At 34.8% G+C, this 19,663-nt stretch overlaps 1 protein-coding gene across 1 annotated transcript; it reads right to left on the bottom strand.

Annotated features, from left to right (window-relative positions):
* Positions 1-4,910: 4,910 nt before the first annotated feature.
* Positions 4,911-14,010, bottom strand: GILP (GSH-induced LITAF domain protein). The gene is made up of 3 exons (XM_006844426.4): positions 13,756-14,010; positions 5,427-5,553; positions 4,911-5,123 (listed from the first exon to the last, which is right to left on the bottom strand). The coding sequence occupies exons 1-3, from the start codon at positions 13,989-13,991 to the stop codon at positions 5,040-5,042; spliced, it is 447 nt and encodes a 148-aa protein (XP_006844489.1). The 5' UTR covers positions 13,992-14,010; the 3' UTR covers positions 4,911-5,039.
* Between the last annotated feature and the right edge of the window lie 5,653 nt (positions 14,011-19,663).

Below are 19,663 nucleotides of genomic sequence, written 5' to 3'. Positions count from 1 at the left end.
TATCTTTTTTGATATAGGCAAGAAAGCCTTGACACCCTTTTCGAAGGAGGCGATTAGCTCGAATACAAGAGATTAAATATGATGGGGAGTCTTTTTTGACACCATTGAAGTAAAATACTGGTTGATTCGGAATACTAAAGATAACAATTTTCGTATAACAATCAATACTTGCATGGTATGCAGAAAGCCAATCCATACCTAAGATTACATTAAAATATTGAATTTCCAGGAGTATTAAATCAACTAACAGTTCCTTTTCTTCTATCTCTATTACACGTGATTTGTACACTATATTGGTGTTAATTGAATTTCTCATCGGTGTGGCAACTTCTAGAATGTATTTTAATTGTTCTGGTTCTACCTTTAAGTGGCATGCAAAGTGTTGTGACACAAATGAATGAGTAGATCCAGGATCAATCAAAACATGAGTTACTTTTTGGAAGATAGTAAGAGTACCTTGGATCACTGATTTTGAGGCCTGAGCGTCTTGCTCGGTAATCGCAAATACTTTTCCCTTCTCATCAGAGGCTTTGGAGCTATCTCTCCCTACTTTGGAAGTTGTTGTGTCTATAAGCTAGGACATTGTCTAATCTGGTGTCCCAATTTTCCACATTTAAAACAGGCTCTGATATTCCAATAACAAGGGCTTGATCCATGGTTTTTCCCACATTTTTTACATGGTTCTATTGAGCTTTGAAATGGCGAGGGCCTTGGCTTCTTGTTTGGCCTTTCAAACTGTTGTCGATTAGATGATGTAGGTCTAACATGACTTTTCTGATTTTTCGTCTTTTGGTAATCTTCAAAATCTTTTTCGACAATTTGGGCTCGATCCACTATTTCAGCATAAGTTTTTAATTTCAAAACTGATATTCTGCTTCTAATAGCTGGCTTGAGACCCCTTTCAAATTTCTTCACCTTTCTTACCTCATTGTTAATCATATGTGGTGCAAACCTGGCCAATTCAGTAAACTTGGCCTCGTACTGTGCTATTGTCCTATTTCCTTGGACTAATTCTAAAAATTTCATTTCTTTTTGGTCTCGAATAAAATCTGGGAAATACTTTTCATTAAATGCCTCTAGAAATACTTCCCAAGTCAAGGGTTTATTTTCTTTGACCAATACTCCTTTTGCCATTCGCCACCATTGTTGTGCCTCACCTTCTAACATAAAAACTGCCAAGGCCACCTTCTTATCATCAAGCATTCCATAACCTCGAATATTTTTTCCAATTGCATAATCCATCCCTCGGCTTCCAGTGGGTTTACAGCACCCTTAAAAGAATGGGGGTTTAATTTCTTAAATTGTTCAATATTACTCCCACCATTTCCTGTAACTGACTGCCTGGGTGGATTGTTGTTTTCCATCTGATGTTGCATTAGAGTAACCATATTTTCCAAGGCTTTGTGAATTCCTTCTATATTAGCCTCGGCTATTTTGGATCTTGACTTTGTCCCGGTCTGTACATACAATAAATGTGATTTTAAGTACATTCTTTTTAAATTTCCATTCTTAAGAATATTAAACCTATTGCTCTGATACCATAATTGTCACACCCCAAGAATCTATAATACAGATATTCTTAAGATGTGACAGTCCAAAACATATATACATCTCTTGATAGGACAAATTTACAGTGGCGATGTCTTACAAAGTAAATAAAGAAAGCTAGCACAACAACAATATCTTCCAAGGTTGATCTTGACTAGCACTCAAAATGAATCCGCAGTTATCCTGAAAAAAATGTTAACCATAGTTTGATGAGTTTGGCTACTCAGTAAGTGATCATCATAATCCTAAAAATAATCATGATTGAAAGATATCAATATTTTCAAAAAGGAGATCTATTAACAGGAATGCATTAACAACTTCACTTTCAAAAATGCATAATTAAGTATAATCCGAATAATTGAAATACATATCACATTTTAACATCAACGCATAATTAAAAAGATTTCACAAAATACCCTACTGGTGTCCCAAGTAGGTCACCTATATACCCCATCAGCGTCCTGATGGGTCCACTTAATCCCTATCGACGTCCCAGATAGGTCCACTTAATCCCTGCAGGTCCACTTATACTTAACCGGCGTACCGGATGAGTCCACTTAATCCCTACCGGTGTCCCGGATAGGTCCACTTATACCTCACCGGTGAACCGGATGAGTCCACTTGCATACTTAAAGTATTTCTAAATCTCTTTAAACATTCGAAAGCAGCAATATCATGTACTCAACATATCACTGAAATCATTAATATGAATCTCACTGAAACCATTAATAACATTCACTTTCAATAACATTTCAAAAATAACCAATCAAATATTTTGGGCTCAAATTTAGAAAGGTAGCAGTTCGTAAAGACATTCTAGCATAATTGCCAATTTAATATGTATAGAAAAACTCTTATAGAAATTCAAGAATACGGAATTATCACAATTTATGGGATATCAATTGACAAATGAACATTTCACAGACAATGCTATAATCAAATGCAAAAATATCAGTTTTCAATTAATAAGGCAGTCATTTGCACATGAAATTTACAATGTCTAAATATTCAAAAACAATAGAAAGAATTCTCACAATTTTACTAACAACAGAAATATTACATTTATTTTGAAAAATTTTACAGTATCTAAAATTTTCTAACAATAGACACGAAAAATAAATAAATTTATTTTTCTAAGAATTTACAGCTTTTAAAATTTATAAGATAGATAAAATATCACATTTTATATTAAAAAGATTATTTTTCAAGATAATGAGGTCGCGTGCGCATAAAATTTATGGCGCCTAAAATTCATGATAATAATTAGAAATAATTATTTCATTTTATTTTTAAAAAGAATGGATTATTTTTCGAGACAATAAGGTCACTTACACACAAAACTTATAAAATAAAGATCCTGGACGAAAATATCACTATTTATTAAAAACAGACTATTTTTCAGGAAGACGATGTCACTTACCTTAACTCCGAAACTGAGGAAGCAGATAGAACTAAGAAAACCATTCTTCTTTTTTTTTTTTTGAATGGGGCTTTTCTACGATTGATCATATTTCAAATTCAGAGAAAAAGGAAAAAACCCAAATGATTTTCTATCCACTTATTTCAATTTGTAGGATGGAACGCCATTAACACTATTCACATGTTCTTGCCGCCATCAATCACTATTGATCCTAGCCACTTTTTGTATTTAGTGAGAGGGTGGGAACAAATTTGTTAAAACAGATGTGCATAGGAGAGAGAGAAAAAGACGTATAAAAAAGAAACACCTCAATGCAAGGTGTCGTTTAAATGAGTGTTCTTATAAACTTTTAAGGTGATAGACTTAAGGTCCACCCAAGTAAAATTGGACCCTCAAGTATACTAGCAATGATATCTTTTATTTATTGTTAATATAAAAGCAACAATATCCTAACGGTATAGTATCATTATCCTTATTATTATTCTCATTACTAATATATGATTATTAATTTATTTATTTTTGTATTTATTTTAATTAATATTATTACATTGAGGCTTAAGCATAGTGGCAGCAAAACTCTCATTTTTTTACCAAGTCTTTTAATAAGCCAAAAAACCTTATTTTCATCTAGTATAAGTTTTTCAATAGCTGTCAAATCATCACATATACTCCTGAATTTGCATATGTATTATGATAGAGTTGAACTCCCTTTCTTGCCGAGTTGGAGTTGTTGGGTAAGTTGGAACTCCCTAACTTGATAATTACCTGCATAGGTATTCGTCAAGCATATTTCTAAACTTCTGCAAAAGTCTTGAGGCCAACAACAAAGCCAAGACACTCTTCTGATAATGTCCATGTGATTCAGGCTTTAAGAAGCCAGTCGGACTTTAATCATGATTTGTAATTTGAGTTTTTTATTTCACTCTTACCATAATCTGTTGACTTGCTGTAGAGCAATCACCATTAATAAATCCAAAAAGTTCTTGACTCTCAATGAAAGAGAGCATTTAAGTTTCCCATAAGAGATAGTTGTTATGTGTCAGCTTAATAGACACAAAGATTCCTATATTAAGGGAGGAGGGATAACAATATTTGTTTGATAAAGATAAAGTATCTATTGGAGCGAGGTATTTGAAAGGAGCGGATGAGAGAGTGGATTTGAGGGCTTTCTTCTTTTCTTTTTTTTTTTTTTTGAGAAATTGGATAAGCAAAGGAAGGTGATATGAGTTATACGTAACTTGGTTATTAGAGTAAAGAATAATATGGAGAGGAGTGGATTTTAATGGTGATGGAGGGAGTGGGTTAATTAAAGTCGTGAATTTTGAATATGTGAGAGATAAAAATAGAGAGTTGGAGGTAGGATGGGATGAAGCTTAAGCATGCAAAGAGAAGCCAAAAAAGGTGAAACAATTAGGTGAAGAGATGGTTTTTAATGGTTAAAAGGAAAAAAATTAAAACATGAGAAAAAAAATGGTGTAAAAAACATACAATAATGGCTTAATATAAAAATAAAAGATGGACAAAGATTGAAGTATCGTGAGTCAAGATGAGATTGCTGCCCGCTTTAAATCAAGAAACTACTTCAAGATGAATTGCTGAAAGAATCAATGATGCTTTGATACCGTATAGAAACTTTTAGAGAGAGAAGATCTCTTTTTAAAACAATAATTGTATTCCATACTATGTTAAGATGATTTTTATATTATATATATAATAATTATACAATTATATAATACACACTTTCCTATCTTGTTATACGTAATATACACTTTCTTATTACATTTTCATCTAAAAAATAATAATATTTCTATTGTGGCTTTTTTTTAAATCTGAGATCGGATATTGTTTCTATTGTACCGTGATACCATAAACGGGGAGATAGAGACGAAGTGAGTACGAAAGGTGTCAGACACGTTTGAACTTCATTCTTGTGCGCATTTCGTTGCATAAAATGCAGGAAAAATATTATTATAGATGCATCAGAATATGTGCTGCTCTATACATGTCCAATATACAGGGGAAACCATTATATCATTCCCACAGGGTCTATAGCAGAGAGAGAGAGTGTGTGTCAAGCAGGGACAGCAAAACTCTCTTCAGTCCAGTGAACAGGGTCTGCAACGGCACAGATGTCTTTCTTCTCAAAATGAGCCACCTGAATCAGAAAATATAAAAAACAAAACAAAAATTTAAAAAGTAAAGGACATACAGTTATCTACGAAAGCAAAAATTTAAAAAGTAAACGGCCCACATTTATCTACGAAAACTAATTGAAACTGATATCTACCATCACTAGAAGCTGATTAACCAATACTATTAGCCAGAAGGGAAAATGAAAACACAGAAGAAACAAAATTCGAAAAAAAAAAAATATCTAATGCACTATAAACGCCAAAACCACACTCAGCTAATAAAATAAAAACAAAATAAAGAAAAAAGATAAACCTAAGTGATTCACCTTCTCGCCACAGCTGGGGCAGTAATGATATTTATGCCAGAGACAATCCATTGAAGGGCACAGGAAGCAAACTCCAAGCATAAAAGGCATCATACAAGCAACCACGGATGCAAGACTTGGCTTTGATCTGGAACCACAAGAAAATATATATTAAAAAAAAAGAAATAAAAAGATCCAAAGTTATTTCGACATACACCCAAAATGACCAGAATAAGCTTTTACCTGGACTTGAATTCAAATTTAAGAAGGCCAAAGCTTTTTCTGAATTAATTAAGAAGACTGATACTTGGAAAGCAAATCGCGTAGAATCGAAGGATAAACAGCAATATTATCAAGATAAGTTACCGGATCATTATATACATTAAAAAAATACAAAAAAGCCCTATCACTTGAACATGGAGCATGTGTAAAAAGAATTGCTACTCGCCAACTTGGATGAATTTTCATCTCTCCATTGTGAGGTAAAGCTTAGCATACACAAACAGGCCATGATGGTATCTGTCCCATAAATTTCAGTAATATGTCATAAAGTCTCATTCCTAAAGGGCCTCACCTATTCATCCCAAAGTATTACATGCCATGCATGTAACCCTCTACCTAAACCTCGAGTGCAGGTCCAAATCTCTATGCATGTACCCTTGCATGGATTGTAGTGGCTAACAAAGGAATAGCAACTCCCTGCTCATGCATGCATGCAGGCATGTTGCAACTATTGCATGGGATGGAGGTGGCAATCTAATCGAGCCCCTTGGGATTTAACATCGAGCCAACATTCTACGATGTGCTATCAGATTCAAAACGTCATGTTGGTGCACCCATTGGGGATGGGAATGCCTCTTCTATGTATTTAACAGTGAGGACCTTTATATAGATGGCAAGCCAATTGAAGGCCTATATTTTACTTACTAGGGAGGACTGATTGAGCCAGGATTTATTGATCATAGATGGGGTGAGGAGTGGGCATTGTTGAATGGTGTGATAAAAGGATGAAACAACGAACTTCCGATTGGGAAGCCCAAATTATCTTGTCAAGGCCGTCATTGGGAAGGAGGGTTAATTGCAATCGAGAAGAAAGCATCTTGAATTCAGTAAGCTCATGGTTTCTTGCAAGGACTTCTAAAGTTAGGGTCCACACCCTTGAGCTCCATGAAATTTCAAAAGATTGTCCCACCATAATATCTCAATTAGAGGTCAAAAGGCAACAAGTATAGACACAAACTTGGAGAGTTGAATTTCCAACACACAAATCCCTCCACAATCCTATACAATAGCCGCTCCTAGATCTGAACTGAATGTGCTCGCACGCTGAATGAAGACAGCATTGAGAGATCGCCATAGCACAAATGATTTGCCATTTTGGTTCCCTTTGGTAGCCACCGTGGTGTCTTGGTATGATATTTGTGCCATACCACAATTTGCCACAGTTGGTTGTCTTGAGTGGCAAATCCCCATCACTATTTAACCAGGAGTGCTATGCTGCAGCGTTTGAGACTACAAATACCCAAATCACCCTGAGATTTAGGTAGGAAAATTCTGTCCTATGCCACCAAGTGGAATTTGTTAAGACTCTCCCACCCAGACCCACAGAATATTCTTCATGAATCGCTCCAGGCGGATCGCCACTGATGCCAGCAGTGAGAATAGGGCCATATAGTGTATGGGGAAATTTGAACAGGATTGTCTTGAGTATTACGCACCCTCCAAGTGAGAGAAATCTGGCTTTCCACACTACTAGTTTGCTCATCAAATATTTCCACAATGGGGTCCCAAAGCTGCTTTCTCAGCTTGCCAATGCACAGCGTTAGACCTAGATACTTGGGTGGAATTGCCTCATAACCACAGCCCAAACACTTTTTCATAGCATGACTAGTTATTGTTGTTGGCGGAAATCGCATAATTTTTTATTTCGCCGTTCTGTTCTTTAGTCCCTTAGTGATTGCTTCACAAAAATTGGGGTATCATTGGCATATTGAAGGTAAGACTGAAGTCAGTTAGTAATCCTAGGTCATAGAGTTGCTCAATGGATTTAATGGAAACCTTTGAAATGTAAGAATGGGGACAGGGGGGCAGAAGATAAGTTATTGAGATGCAACCTCTCAATCAAAGCCTCCACTTCTTACAGAAGCCCATTCTAGAAAATATCTCATCAAGAAAGCCCTAGTCATGCTTTATGGGACAGAACGTTGGGCACTCAAAAAACAACATATTGATAGAATGAGTTTAGCTAAGATGAGGATGTTGAGATAGATGAGTGGCAAGATAAGAAAGGAAAAAACTTGGAATGAATACATCTGAGGGAACTTAGGGGTAGCTCCAATAGGTGATAAGATGAGAGAAAGTGAACTTAGGTGGTCTGGTCATGTGCAACATTGACTTGGAACAACATCAATTAGGAGGAGTGATTTGGTTCATGTGGAGGGCTCTAAAAGGGCAAAGTGAAGGCCCAAAAGGACTGGGCTAGAAACAGTAAAAAGAGATATTGTGACCTATGATTTGAGGATATGGCCCTAGAGAGAGCAGAATGACAAAATAGTTAGGATAAGGCTCAGATGATGATGGTGACAAAGACGAGGAGGCCCAAAACGACATGGTCATAGGCTTTTCCCAATCAAATTTTAGGGACAACTCTTGGTATTCATGCCAGGTGCCTATCTTTGACATATGTCCCCGGTTTGGAGGGAGGACCCATAGCATGACCTCTCTCAAGCAAGATGTAAGAACTTTATATAGCAATTTATAAGAGCTATTAAGCAGGTTGATAGGTCCAAAGTCTTTAAGGTTCTCAGCCTCTCCAACCTTAGGTATGAGGGCCAAGAACGTGGCATTTATGGCCCCATAGAGGCAGAATTCTCCAATGAGATTCTTCCTCCAAGAATTCACATGGCAGTCTTCCGCTCCATTCGTATTGAAGGCTTCCCAGTAAGAAGAATACCTTTATGGTCAAAGCCTTGTACCAAAGGCTTCCTAGTGACCTGCCTGAGGTCCTTGATAGCCTTGATGATTTCTTCCTGCAAGAATGGGGGTTCAAGCCATGAAGTCCATGCATTTGGGTGGGTAAGAATGAGAGGTCAGTCATTTTCAGTTCAGGGCCTGTGCAGGCAGGTAAGAGCTGTCGGAAGAACTTGATGGTAGCATTTCCACTACTTGGGGCTGGTCATATAGGATAGCTTCTACTATGATCTGGTTATCATATTGCATCGGAGCCTGCAAATGGCTATTTTGTGGAAAAACCAAGTGTTTCAGTCTCTTAGCCAGTGCATTGATACCAGATGATCCCTTTCTTGATAATTTCTTAGTGATTGACGTTAGCTCTTGTTTTGTGGTTTCTTTCTACTTGGGCCCCTCAAGGAAGTGTAGATCATTGATGGCTTCCTTTGATGTTCCAAAGTTTCTGAGAATTGTTTACTCCACTACATGAGGGAGGTTTTGAGTAGTTGAAGCTTCTTTTGAAATCGCAAGCCAGCCAAACTGTGTCGAATCTAGTACCACAACGTTAATAGATTTACAAAATTCGGATCCTCACTCCATGAGAGCTTGACCCTAAATGGTCTCTTTCCAACTGACCTGGGACAAGTGTCAAGAGAAGTGCTGGGAATCAAAATCTAACTAGAATTCAATCTAATAAGCACACACCACCCTAAGGGTAAAATTGTCCATGCGCTCCTAGTCCATTAGGCCTAAGAACATGTGCAACATGCATCCCAAGTCCAGGGGAGTTCACATGGCGTTTCCTTACCCTCCACGTGGTACATAAGTGGCTAAGCACAAAACCAACTTGTGTCACAAGAAACTCACACAATTGTCCCTCTTAATAGTCTTCTAATTAAGCAGGATTTTAAGAAGAGTCCCTGTTTAAGAAATATAATTTTTTTCATAAACGCCTGTGTTCTAAAAATCAATTTACTACAAAAAAATGTGACTAATTAGAGAAACAAAACCTATTTTACTTCCTCAAAACACCCTGAAAAGCCATAGAAAATACTTTTGGAAGAGTGTGCATGCAATGGGACAAAAAAACTAATTGGGCACTGCATGAGTATCCTGTAATCACACCCTAACCTAACTAACTCATGATGCACATACTTACCATGCAAAGCACTCATGATTGGCCCATCAAAATTACCCAAAAGGTAAACCCTAGTGTAGCCACAAATTACAGGCGTCTCCCCAAGGACAAGTCTAGATCATATAGTCCATCTTGGGTACTGTGCCTAGGCATGAACCATCCATGTGAACCGAGTCATGCCACCGATCCATCTCTGGACCAAAGAAACACAACTAGCAACGCACAGGTTGTGTTACAACCCTTCTCCTCAAAGGCCACCATCCTATCATACCAAAGTGTCTTGCTTTCCTCCAGGCCCAACCATAAGAGTATTTAGTTCCTCTTGTGCCACCTCAGACAAGGGTGTCTTGGTTTCCTCCTCGCAAAGACATTCACGACTAGGTTGATCCTAATTTCGAATAGGACAACCCGTAAGCCCACCTCGGTGATGCATCAAGGGACAACACCTACCCAACCCATGGAGCAGGTACCAGTCAATCAAACCAAGGTCTCGTCGCACACCTAGGTGAGAGTGAAGAGCATCAATGCCCCATATAGAGTCCACTCCAACATGGCCCACATGCCAAAACAGCTCTAAATTGCATAAAGCCCATTCACGTAGCCTGTTCATCCATGTGGTGTGAACCTCCACTCAATCCAGCAATATTCATTCATTAACATAAAAGCACGAGTATACATTCACATAGTAACGTACAAGAGAGACAAACCAAAGCAAGTGCCTGAAGCCTTAAAGGCCACAAACCTCAATACTACAGACTTGGCCACTAGCAAAAAGGAGCCAACACTCTAAGTTAGACATTCGACTTGGATAAGCTCAGACAAACTTTTCAAATTTACAAAATATTTTACATTATCAAAAAAATTTGTAAAATATTTTTGAAAACAGCATTTTGTAACAGGATTTGAACCTTGGTCATCACCAAGTCAAATTTCATTCTTACCATGTCAAAAAACACTATTGTTGTTGTCACAACAACACAAATAATTACGTATAAGTATAACCAAAAACTCGGGACATCCTAATTTTTCCAGACATAAAACTAGGCAATTGATCAAGTCGGATTCACTTTTTCAGAGTTGGAAAGAGTTTTTATTCACTAAATCCAACAAAAAGATGTATAAATGAAGGTTTACATGTAAGGTGTCAAGGTAGTCGAAGATTGCTTTTGAAAATCAGAGCTACTCTACCCACTCACTCTGTTATCAAGGGTCACATCTTTGTTGGTTTCTCCAACATTCATAAAAGGAGAGCACAACAAGGAGACTAATCTGAAATACCTTCTTGAGGTCATCAAATAAAACTTATTTAGAAACAGATTTCACCATAAAAATTACAGATCCTTGTTTCAAACTAAACAGAGAAACAAAACCTCATCAGGATATCTAGCAAAGTTTGTATCCAATAATCTTCAAAATTCTAGGCTCTCAGCCAAATAAAGCATATCCAGTTCTATGGATGTTACGTATTCTATTAGCTACTAGCCAACAAAGCATACAAGTATTCATTTTTTATCTACTCACAAGTCTGATTATAGAATATACATACAATCATTCATTTTTTATCTACTCAAAAGTCTGACTATAGAACATACATCAAGTCTCATACACAACATGGCATAAATAATGCACCCTATTGCTTGTGCATAAGTGCCACATTCCAGTTCTAGACCTAACCTCATTATTGAAAGGAACACTCTTTTTTATAGCTTCAATCCTTTATAAATTGAAGTGTTCATGGGTTTGGATATTTCCATTTTGAATCTTGAAAGATAAGCTCAAACTTTTGGACACACTATCTCTTGTGATCTCTATGTATAAACCCTACAATGCTTCTGCCATATCCTTTCATCCTAATAGAGAGTCAGTAAAGATTAATATGTCAGCTCGATCTTATTTTAACTGATATACCATCTACACAGGAACATATGTTCAGAAAATCACACCTCCTATCAAAATACATACACAATGGTTTAATCAATTGGCCACATATTCATTTGCAAAGTAAAACAGAAAACCCCATTATCCATATAATTGTAATAGCCCATAAAATGATTTCTTCAATTGCATGTTTTATCTTCTTTCCTTAAGCCACATAGCCTTCTAGTTATTGCACATAAATATCTTCTTTGATTCTCCATTTTAGGAAGTTGCCTTACTAACATCTGAACTGGCTCCAGGACATAATATGCTACTACTGCCATCATCATCATTATAGATCAAATTTTCTCAGGAGCATAAATCTCAACATAATATGCCACCTCTATCCGAGTAAACCCCAATGGCCGTGCAACTGGACCAACTTTTGTGGTTTAAGTCCCCAACATTTCTAATACCACATGTTAGATTTGGACTTCAACATTTCTAGTACCACATGTTAGTTTTCCCAAATCCACCATCTATTTTCCATATTACTTCTTGGAAGACATAATACAGGTATGTGTCATGTTTGAACCATTGTTTTCAAGCTTGTCCTAAATTCTTTAAATCTACTGATTTCAAATATTGGATAAGAACATGTGCAAACTAATCAAGGTTTTTGTGCATGGATTTCTGTTCCAAATCACTAAGTAGTTTGACAACTAAGCAGTCTAGCAACCTAATCATTGTAACATATAATACAGCAGTCATCAGACAATGTTTCGGCACAGCTCATAAACTAAAAAGAGCCTGATGGGAACCCCCTACAAGACATAAACATGTTAATCTCTTAGACCAGCACATATGAGGCAATCAGGCCTCTTCATTGGTTCCTTAGAAACTAGAATAATTGACCATGTTGCATGTAAGTGTCTTGGATCAATAAACTTCAAAACAAAAGGAACTGGGGAAGCTGTTTTCATCACTAAAATCGAATTTGTAAGATTGGGTTGTAAATAATTATCTACTTTGCAAGGATTCTTTTGTTTCCATGTCCTATCCATGTCGGACACATATCGGCACATATACCAACATAGATTCTCTTGGATTGTTCTTCTTGTTCACTAACGACTGCAGACTGACTGATGTTTGAATACTGGCGAGTTAACTTGGAATCCCCTGAGCAACTCGGGCTTCACGGGGTGCCTTTATGAGTCCCCCCATACTTGGGGGTATATATCAAAGTTGATTCAAAATGATTAAAATGGATTATAAATTCATTTAGTCTCTGATTAAATCAATTATACTTTACTTATTATTAGTTTTCTAAATACCTTTTATGGTTATATAACTTTTAATAATTTTTCTTATTTTTCTAAGAAAATGATATTTGATTAATTTTCTAAGTTTTACGTTTTGAAGACTTTATTCATATTTTGTATACTTTTTCAAGATTTTCTGGGTTTCTTACTCTTTTGTTGTCTTGGAACAAACTTGGGCGAGTCAACTCCGACTAGCCAGAGTAAACTGTCCAGGCCAGTGGCCGACGTACCCACCAGAGCCAACTTAAAAAACGTTGCCTTTGAATAAATCATTTTAGAGACTTTTTTTTTAATAAATAAATCATTTTGGAAACTTGATCGTTTTTTTGTTTTGACATATGTACTTCAAAATTATTTAAAGATTCGGTCAACTAAAGCATAATTCTTTTTTTGTTTGAAAAATAGCATAATTTATATTTTCTTTTTAACTACTCTTAATTAAATGGAAGTTTAGTGCACAATTTTGGATTGTTTGTCTCTATATTATATATATTATAGCTGTGTTGCGGAATCCTGTTATTCATAATATGAGTAATCCAATAAACCATAATAGTAGGGAATTTAGAAAGCGAATCACAAACAACTTGAATGGGTTTTTCAGTGTAAACACCCTGAGAAGTAACAATAAAATCCAGGAAGTCCCCTTACCGATCACCTCATTCTGTAATAGTGTCTGATAAACACATTATCGAACAGCTGTTTGCCAACAAGTACCTAATTAGTTTTCCATAATGTAGATCAAATTCTTCACAATTGTGAAGTAAATCGAGTGCATCTCAATTCTTTATAATCGATCACAAACCAAATCAAATCCATCCGATTTACTTTGTAATATAAGATCGGAATTCTAGTTCCTGTTATCAAAATCCAAGAGAACATAACACATACATAAATCGCCCAAAAACCAGGGTAGCCACAGGGTCCAACAGTTTTCCAAATCCAACCCGATGCAAAAATGTTAATAACATACAAAACAAATGAAACACAACATATATTCCCAAATCAAAACCTAAAGCCGAGAAAGAGATAGAGATAAAGCATAGAAGAAGAGAGAGAAAGAGCAAACGATATCAATTGTGCGCACCTAACGTTCGTTAATCCGGAACTCCCACAATAAACACAGTTGAAAGGGGCAGGGGTATCTCTGTATATGGTTTGCTGCAACGGAACCCCCTTTGGATCACCATAGATAACATTTGAAGGGATCATACCAGCCTGATAAGGGTTTGGAGCTGTGTAGTACGTTTGAGGAGGCACCATGGGCTGCGCATTACCATAACCATAAGGAATCCCAACAACTGCTTCTTCTTCTTTACCCATCTCCCTCTTCTGCAACTTCCTCAACAAAACCCTATAAATTTCCTCTGAAACTATAGCAAACGAACCCTAAAGATCTTCTTCAAATTCACCTCGAAGCCTAAAATTCTTCTTCAGAAAAATAACCCTACAAATCTTCTTGTATGCGCAAAGAAACCTAGAACAAACACGACCAAAAAAACCCCTAGAAATCTTCTTCTGAAACTGCCCAAAGAAGCCTTGTGATTTGAGAATTGTTTATCAGGGTTTTGAATAAGTAAACAAAATGTTTCAAATTCATAAAACAAGAACAACAATGGAAGGAAAACGCGTCGCCATAAATAAACTGAAGCGTGCGTAGAACGTTCTCTGCAGATAAAATGACCAAAACCCCGATGGGTTTCTAATTTCATTATTACCCTTTGAAACCGGCATGGCTAAAATTAAGGGAAATTTATCAAAGGGTGTAGTTGGCATACGGTGCATCCGTATGTGCAGAGGTCAGGTGCACCAGCATTTTTAAATATTCAAATTTTATCGTAGTATGTAATTTTGATGTAAAATGTTTTTAAGATTATACCAAAATATGCTTTTATTCTAATTATAAAATTTTAAATTGGAAAAATGATTAAAAATAAATAAATCTATAAATATATGAAAATTTTGAAAATGGACAGTGTAGATATTAAGTTGTAAAATGTATTATTTTTGAGACTTAAAATCTTTATATTTTTCATAGTCATACATATTAATGTCGAGATGATCAATCAAAAGGTTTTTCAACATTAAAACTACCTTTTCCAATGGATTTTTGAGGGGCATCCGTAGTTTTATACTATAAGGTAGCATCCTTAAATAAATTTTTCCCTTTAGGAAAATAGGGTAAGCTTTCTGAGCTTCCCCTATAGCATAGAAGTTATATCATCTCCCTTATACAACTGGCTATTCTGAATGGTAGGCTAAGATTGCCCCAATCACAATGTCATGTCTCTACACTATTTTATTTTTAATTTGTTTTCTATAAACTATTTTGACATCAAATTTTGGACGTTCATTCCTATATCAAACTCTCACTAGCGAATATATATATATATATATATATATATATATATATATATATATATATATATATATATATATATATTTCAATAAAATAAAATGACCAAAATAGCCTTAAAAGTTTCAAGGGGTATTTTGGTCATTATATTTTATCGAAAAATTATTTTTAACATTTTTATAGGTCGCCCCAATGAGAAGATGACACATACCAAATTTCATATTTATATAATTTGCATAATAAAACTAAAAAGAAAATACTTTGACTCGTCGGATCTAAGATCAAACAGTGAGTGGCTCTCTTGATCAAAATTGGATAGCAGGATGGTAGGGGAGGATATAACTTCTATGTTGTAGGGGAAGCATAGAAACCTTTCCCTTTAATATTTTATCTCTCTTTTTTTTATTACATGATTTGGCACAACTGCCTACTATAGGATTCTAAACTAATATGTTATTTATTTCTATTAATGAAAAATTCATGTAGGGGCTTTCTCCCCTATTGACTTACTAAAAAATACTATTTAATATTTTTATATATTTTGAATTAATTTCAAAATATTTATCAAAATACACATATTTTTTGGTTTATAATAGTTGAAAAAAATAAAATATTAAAATAGTTGGAATATATATTTTCATGGGAAAGGTTTCTATACTTCTCCTACAGTATAGAAAATCTATATTTCCCCTGCCATCCAGCCGTTCAATTTTGATCAAGATTGCCACTCACCGTTTGATATTAGATTCAATGTCTCAAAGTATTTTATTTTTAGTTTTTTTAGACAAATTGTATGAATATGACATTTGGTACGTGCCATCTTCTCATTGGGGCGCACCTATAAAAATATTAAAAATAATTTTTCAATAAAATATAAGGAAATTATCGCTAATGTACCTAAATTTTAATAAAATCACAAAAAAAACTCCAACTTCCCAAAACCTCGCCCACACACTTTTTCCCAATTTTCGGCTTTTTTAGACGAAAATAACCTTTACAGTAGTCTTTCTACCGTAATACATTTTGATCTTTACGATAATTTAAATAACGTTACAAATTGAGATAATATTACGGTATTCTTAATACCGTAATAGTATAAAGTTATATTACGGTATGCTTAATGCCGCAATTATTTTAATTATTATAGTAATTAAATTACTGTAATGTGTGGTGAAGTCTTACGGTATTCTTATTACCATAATAGGTTGAAAAGGTTCAAACCGAAGCTAATATCAAGGTTATCCCTCTTCTTCTTTTTTTGAAAATGTTACTTATCTTTCTCATTGTTTCCCTTCCTCTCAACCTTGTCGGACACACCTTCAGTCCTAAATCTTGATAACAGGAGATATAAAGGGTTTTTGCTTAAAATTTCTCCATATTTGGATAATAGTATTTTGCTGCACAGGTTTTTTGTTCGGGTTTTCTTATTGCAAGGTTTATTTAGTAAAAAATCTGATTTTATTTGCACTAGTGAAATCTTTTATAATTTGAACTTTTTTTCTCTAACTTTTGTAATTTGCAGACAATTATGGGGAGGACACAGAGGAGAGGGGTAACCCTGACATTAGTTTTGGTTTGAAGCTTTTCAACTTATTAATGTAATAAAAATATCGTGAGGACTTCTCTACACAGTACGGTAACTTAATTACCGTAATAATTCAAATAATTACAGTATTAACAATACCGTAAAAAGAAGATTAGTTATTGCGGTACTCGAAGTACCGTAATAATATGAAGTTATATAACTTCATACTATTACGGTAATATAACTTCATACTATTACGGTATTTTATATACGGTAATAATATCTCAATTTGTAACGATATTTAAATTATCGTAAGGACCAAAATGTATTACGGTAGAAAGATTACTGTAAAGGGTATTTTTATCCAAAAAATATCAAAATTTGAGAAAATTGGTGTGGGCGAGGTTTTGGGAAGTTGGGCTTTTTTTTTTTTTTTACGATTTTATTAAAATTTAGGTATATTAGTGATAATTTTCTTAAAATATAATGACCAAAATACCCCTTGAAATATTTAGGGGTATTTTGGTCATTTTATTTTATTGAAAGTATTGTTTTTATATTTTTCGCTAGTGTGAGTTTAATAGAGGATCACCCAAAATTTAGTGTCAAAATAGTTTATAGAAAAAAAAACTTTAAATTAAATAGTGTAGAGACGTGACATTGTGATTAGAGCAATCTTAACCTTCCATTCAGAAGTGACGGTTGGATAAGGAGAAGTATATAAGTTCTATGTAGTTGAATCTTTATGCTTCTCATCATTTCCAACTTCCAAACATTCCTCATTCTTAACGAATATGAAGTTTTTAGTTGACGCATTCTCATCATTTCCAACTTCCAAACACTCCTTGCACCTAACACTTATTTTTCCACCTTTTAAAATTACCCTTGGAAATTTTCATAAGCCAATAATCAAATTTAGTTGAAAGTTGTCAGTCTAAACATGCAATCTCAATCTCTCTCTCTCACTCTCTCTCTCTTGTTTTTTATTTTCCTTAAAAAATAGTAACTTTGAAAGTCCTAATAACTTTACATATTTGGTTTTTGTAAAATTGTTTTGTAAACAACATTTTCATATGAAAAGCTTTGGTTAAATGTAGAGATATTTTTATATCAATTGGTCTTAATGCATCTTTTCACATCAATTGGTAACTAATTGATGTAAAAACATTCCCATACTTAATCATATGAAATATTTTTTTATACGAACATGTTTTTCGAAATATAATTCCATGCGAGCTAAACGTACGTTTGAGGGCTTCCCCCTTGATAAAAAAAGTTAATACTAATTATGATAATTGAACTAGAAAATATAAGGGCATGGGACTTTAACATCTTTTAGGCTCCATATGTAAATTTGGGAATTGGGTTTGGGTTTAAGTGGTTAGTAGTTGATGACTTGATGTCAAACAATATCGTTCCAAGATCGATTCCTATCATTATTGTGGCTAGCGTGGCATCTAGAAAAAAGGCAATTGTTGAAAAAAAGACATATGTGATCTTTTATAGGGGAATACATTTTTTTTTTTTTTTCATCTCTTTCTTTTGGCAAAAGATCACTTACATGTAGTCTTTATTATAATAAGGTAAATTTCAAAATAAAATCAGTATAACAATAAAACCAAGATCTTAACAAAATGATGCCATTGAAATAACTATGCACTATGCTTGAGAATAAACGATAAGATTACAAGAAATAAAATGAAGAGTGCCGGAGATTACCTCAATCGGGCTTATTACACCCCACACCGAGTCACCACCATCTGATGTCACAGAATCAACGGTCTAGCTTCAATCTCGAATCGGGATGGCAAATTTCGGCCAAGCCACACCAATGGAACATGAGCCCCTTTGATCACAAACTCAAACCCTAGGTGAATTCTCTTAGCAACCTAGTTTGAGAGAGATGGATTCTCTTTTTGCTAAACCCTAAAACCTTTAGCCATAAATTCATATTTAAAAGATAGGAAAGAAGAACTCCATAACCTAAACCCTTAAGTTCTTTCACAATGTGGGAGAAAGAGAACAAACATGAGAGAGATAAATTTTTTAAGAGATAGATTGAAAGATAAGTCACAATGTGGGAGAGAGAGATCAAACATGAAAGAGATAAACTTTCTTAAGAGAGAGATAAAAAGATAAGGTATAGAGATTTTTTGGTAGAGATAATCATTTTTTATGAGCTTTGAATAAGATTAGGGTTTTTTAGGGTTTTCTTTGGCTTGCCTCTTCTTGTGAGATTGAACATAGACCGTCGATCAAGGGGATCAAGGGCGACTTGTGGGGTCAGAGATCAGAGCTATCCATTCCATAGATGGGTCATCAACATTATGGAAGGTGCTTGAGCCATTATCCCCTTTCCTTAAAGCATTTTTCCATCAATATATATAAATAAATAAATATCATGCATTCTATAAAATTGCACGATCCATGTCACATATTTCATAAGGATATGTCAAATAATATCAAGTAGATAAATACTACCAAATATAAATAAGGTAAGATCTATATCAATTCAAATTAACCATATCTCTTTAAAATAAACTTGCTACAAAATAGATAAAGCCATGGTCAATATATCCCTTCTAAGATTTGACTACATGCCACAAATCAAAAATAAAAAAGAGACTATAGGCGGGGGCGTGTCACCTAAGGGAGGCACTCATAGGGCCCAACTTCTAAATATATGGTGGGCCATGTGCACAATGGGCCCCCATGATATTTTTATATATTAAAAATTAATAAAACTATTTTAAAATATGATATGAATATTTAAATAATTATAAAATCAATATCTTTAATTTTATAAAAAAAAAATTATAAATAAAATATCCAAGGGTTCATAAAAATTCAAATAAAAATCTTAAAATAGTTTTCATCATAAAAAAAACATAATTAAATTAATTTGATGGGAAAAGGATCCATATGGTTTAGGAATCAACGATCATGGGGCACTTTACCTTCAACTGTGGACTACAGACTATACTTGTTTTATCAGACTGGCCCAGTAGTTCCCATGACCCACAGTTCAAGTAGGGGCTCACTAGTGGGCCACCAAAGTCCGGCCGGTGAGCCAAGGGATCGTAATCCTAGTATGTGGATTTCAAGTCTTCCCCT

The sequence above is a fragment of the Amborella trichopoda genome, chromosome 6, assembly GCF_054954075.1.
Source record: "Amborella trichopoda isolate Santa Cruz 75 chromosome 6, AtrichopodaSantaCruz75HAP2 v2.0, whole genome shotgun sequence".
Classification (NCBI taxonomy): domain Eukaryota; kingdom Viridiplantae; phylum Streptophyta; class Magnoliopsida; order Amborellales; family Amborellaceae; genus Amborella; species Amborella trichopoda.
The sequence above is the reverse complement of the archived record's forward strand: the minus strand, read 5'-3'. Positions and strand labels throughout refer to the sequence as shown.

What these genes read in the sequence shown, in the direction of transcription:
- GILP (XM_006844426.4), bottom strand. Translation starts at nt 13,991, where the DNA reads ATGGGTAAAGAAGAAGAAGCAGTTGTTGGGATTCCTTATGGTTATGGT. An exon ending in TCCGGATTAACGAACGTTAG is followed by an intron (nt 5,554 to 13,755) that starts GTGCGCACAATT and finishes TTGTGGTTCCAG; the next exon opens with ATCAAAGCCAAGTCTTGCAT. An exon ending in GCCCCAGCTGTGGCGAGAAG is followed by an intron (nt 5,124 to 5,426) that starts GTGAATCACTTA and finishes TTTCTGATTCAG; the next exon opens with GTGGCTCATTTTGAGAAGAA.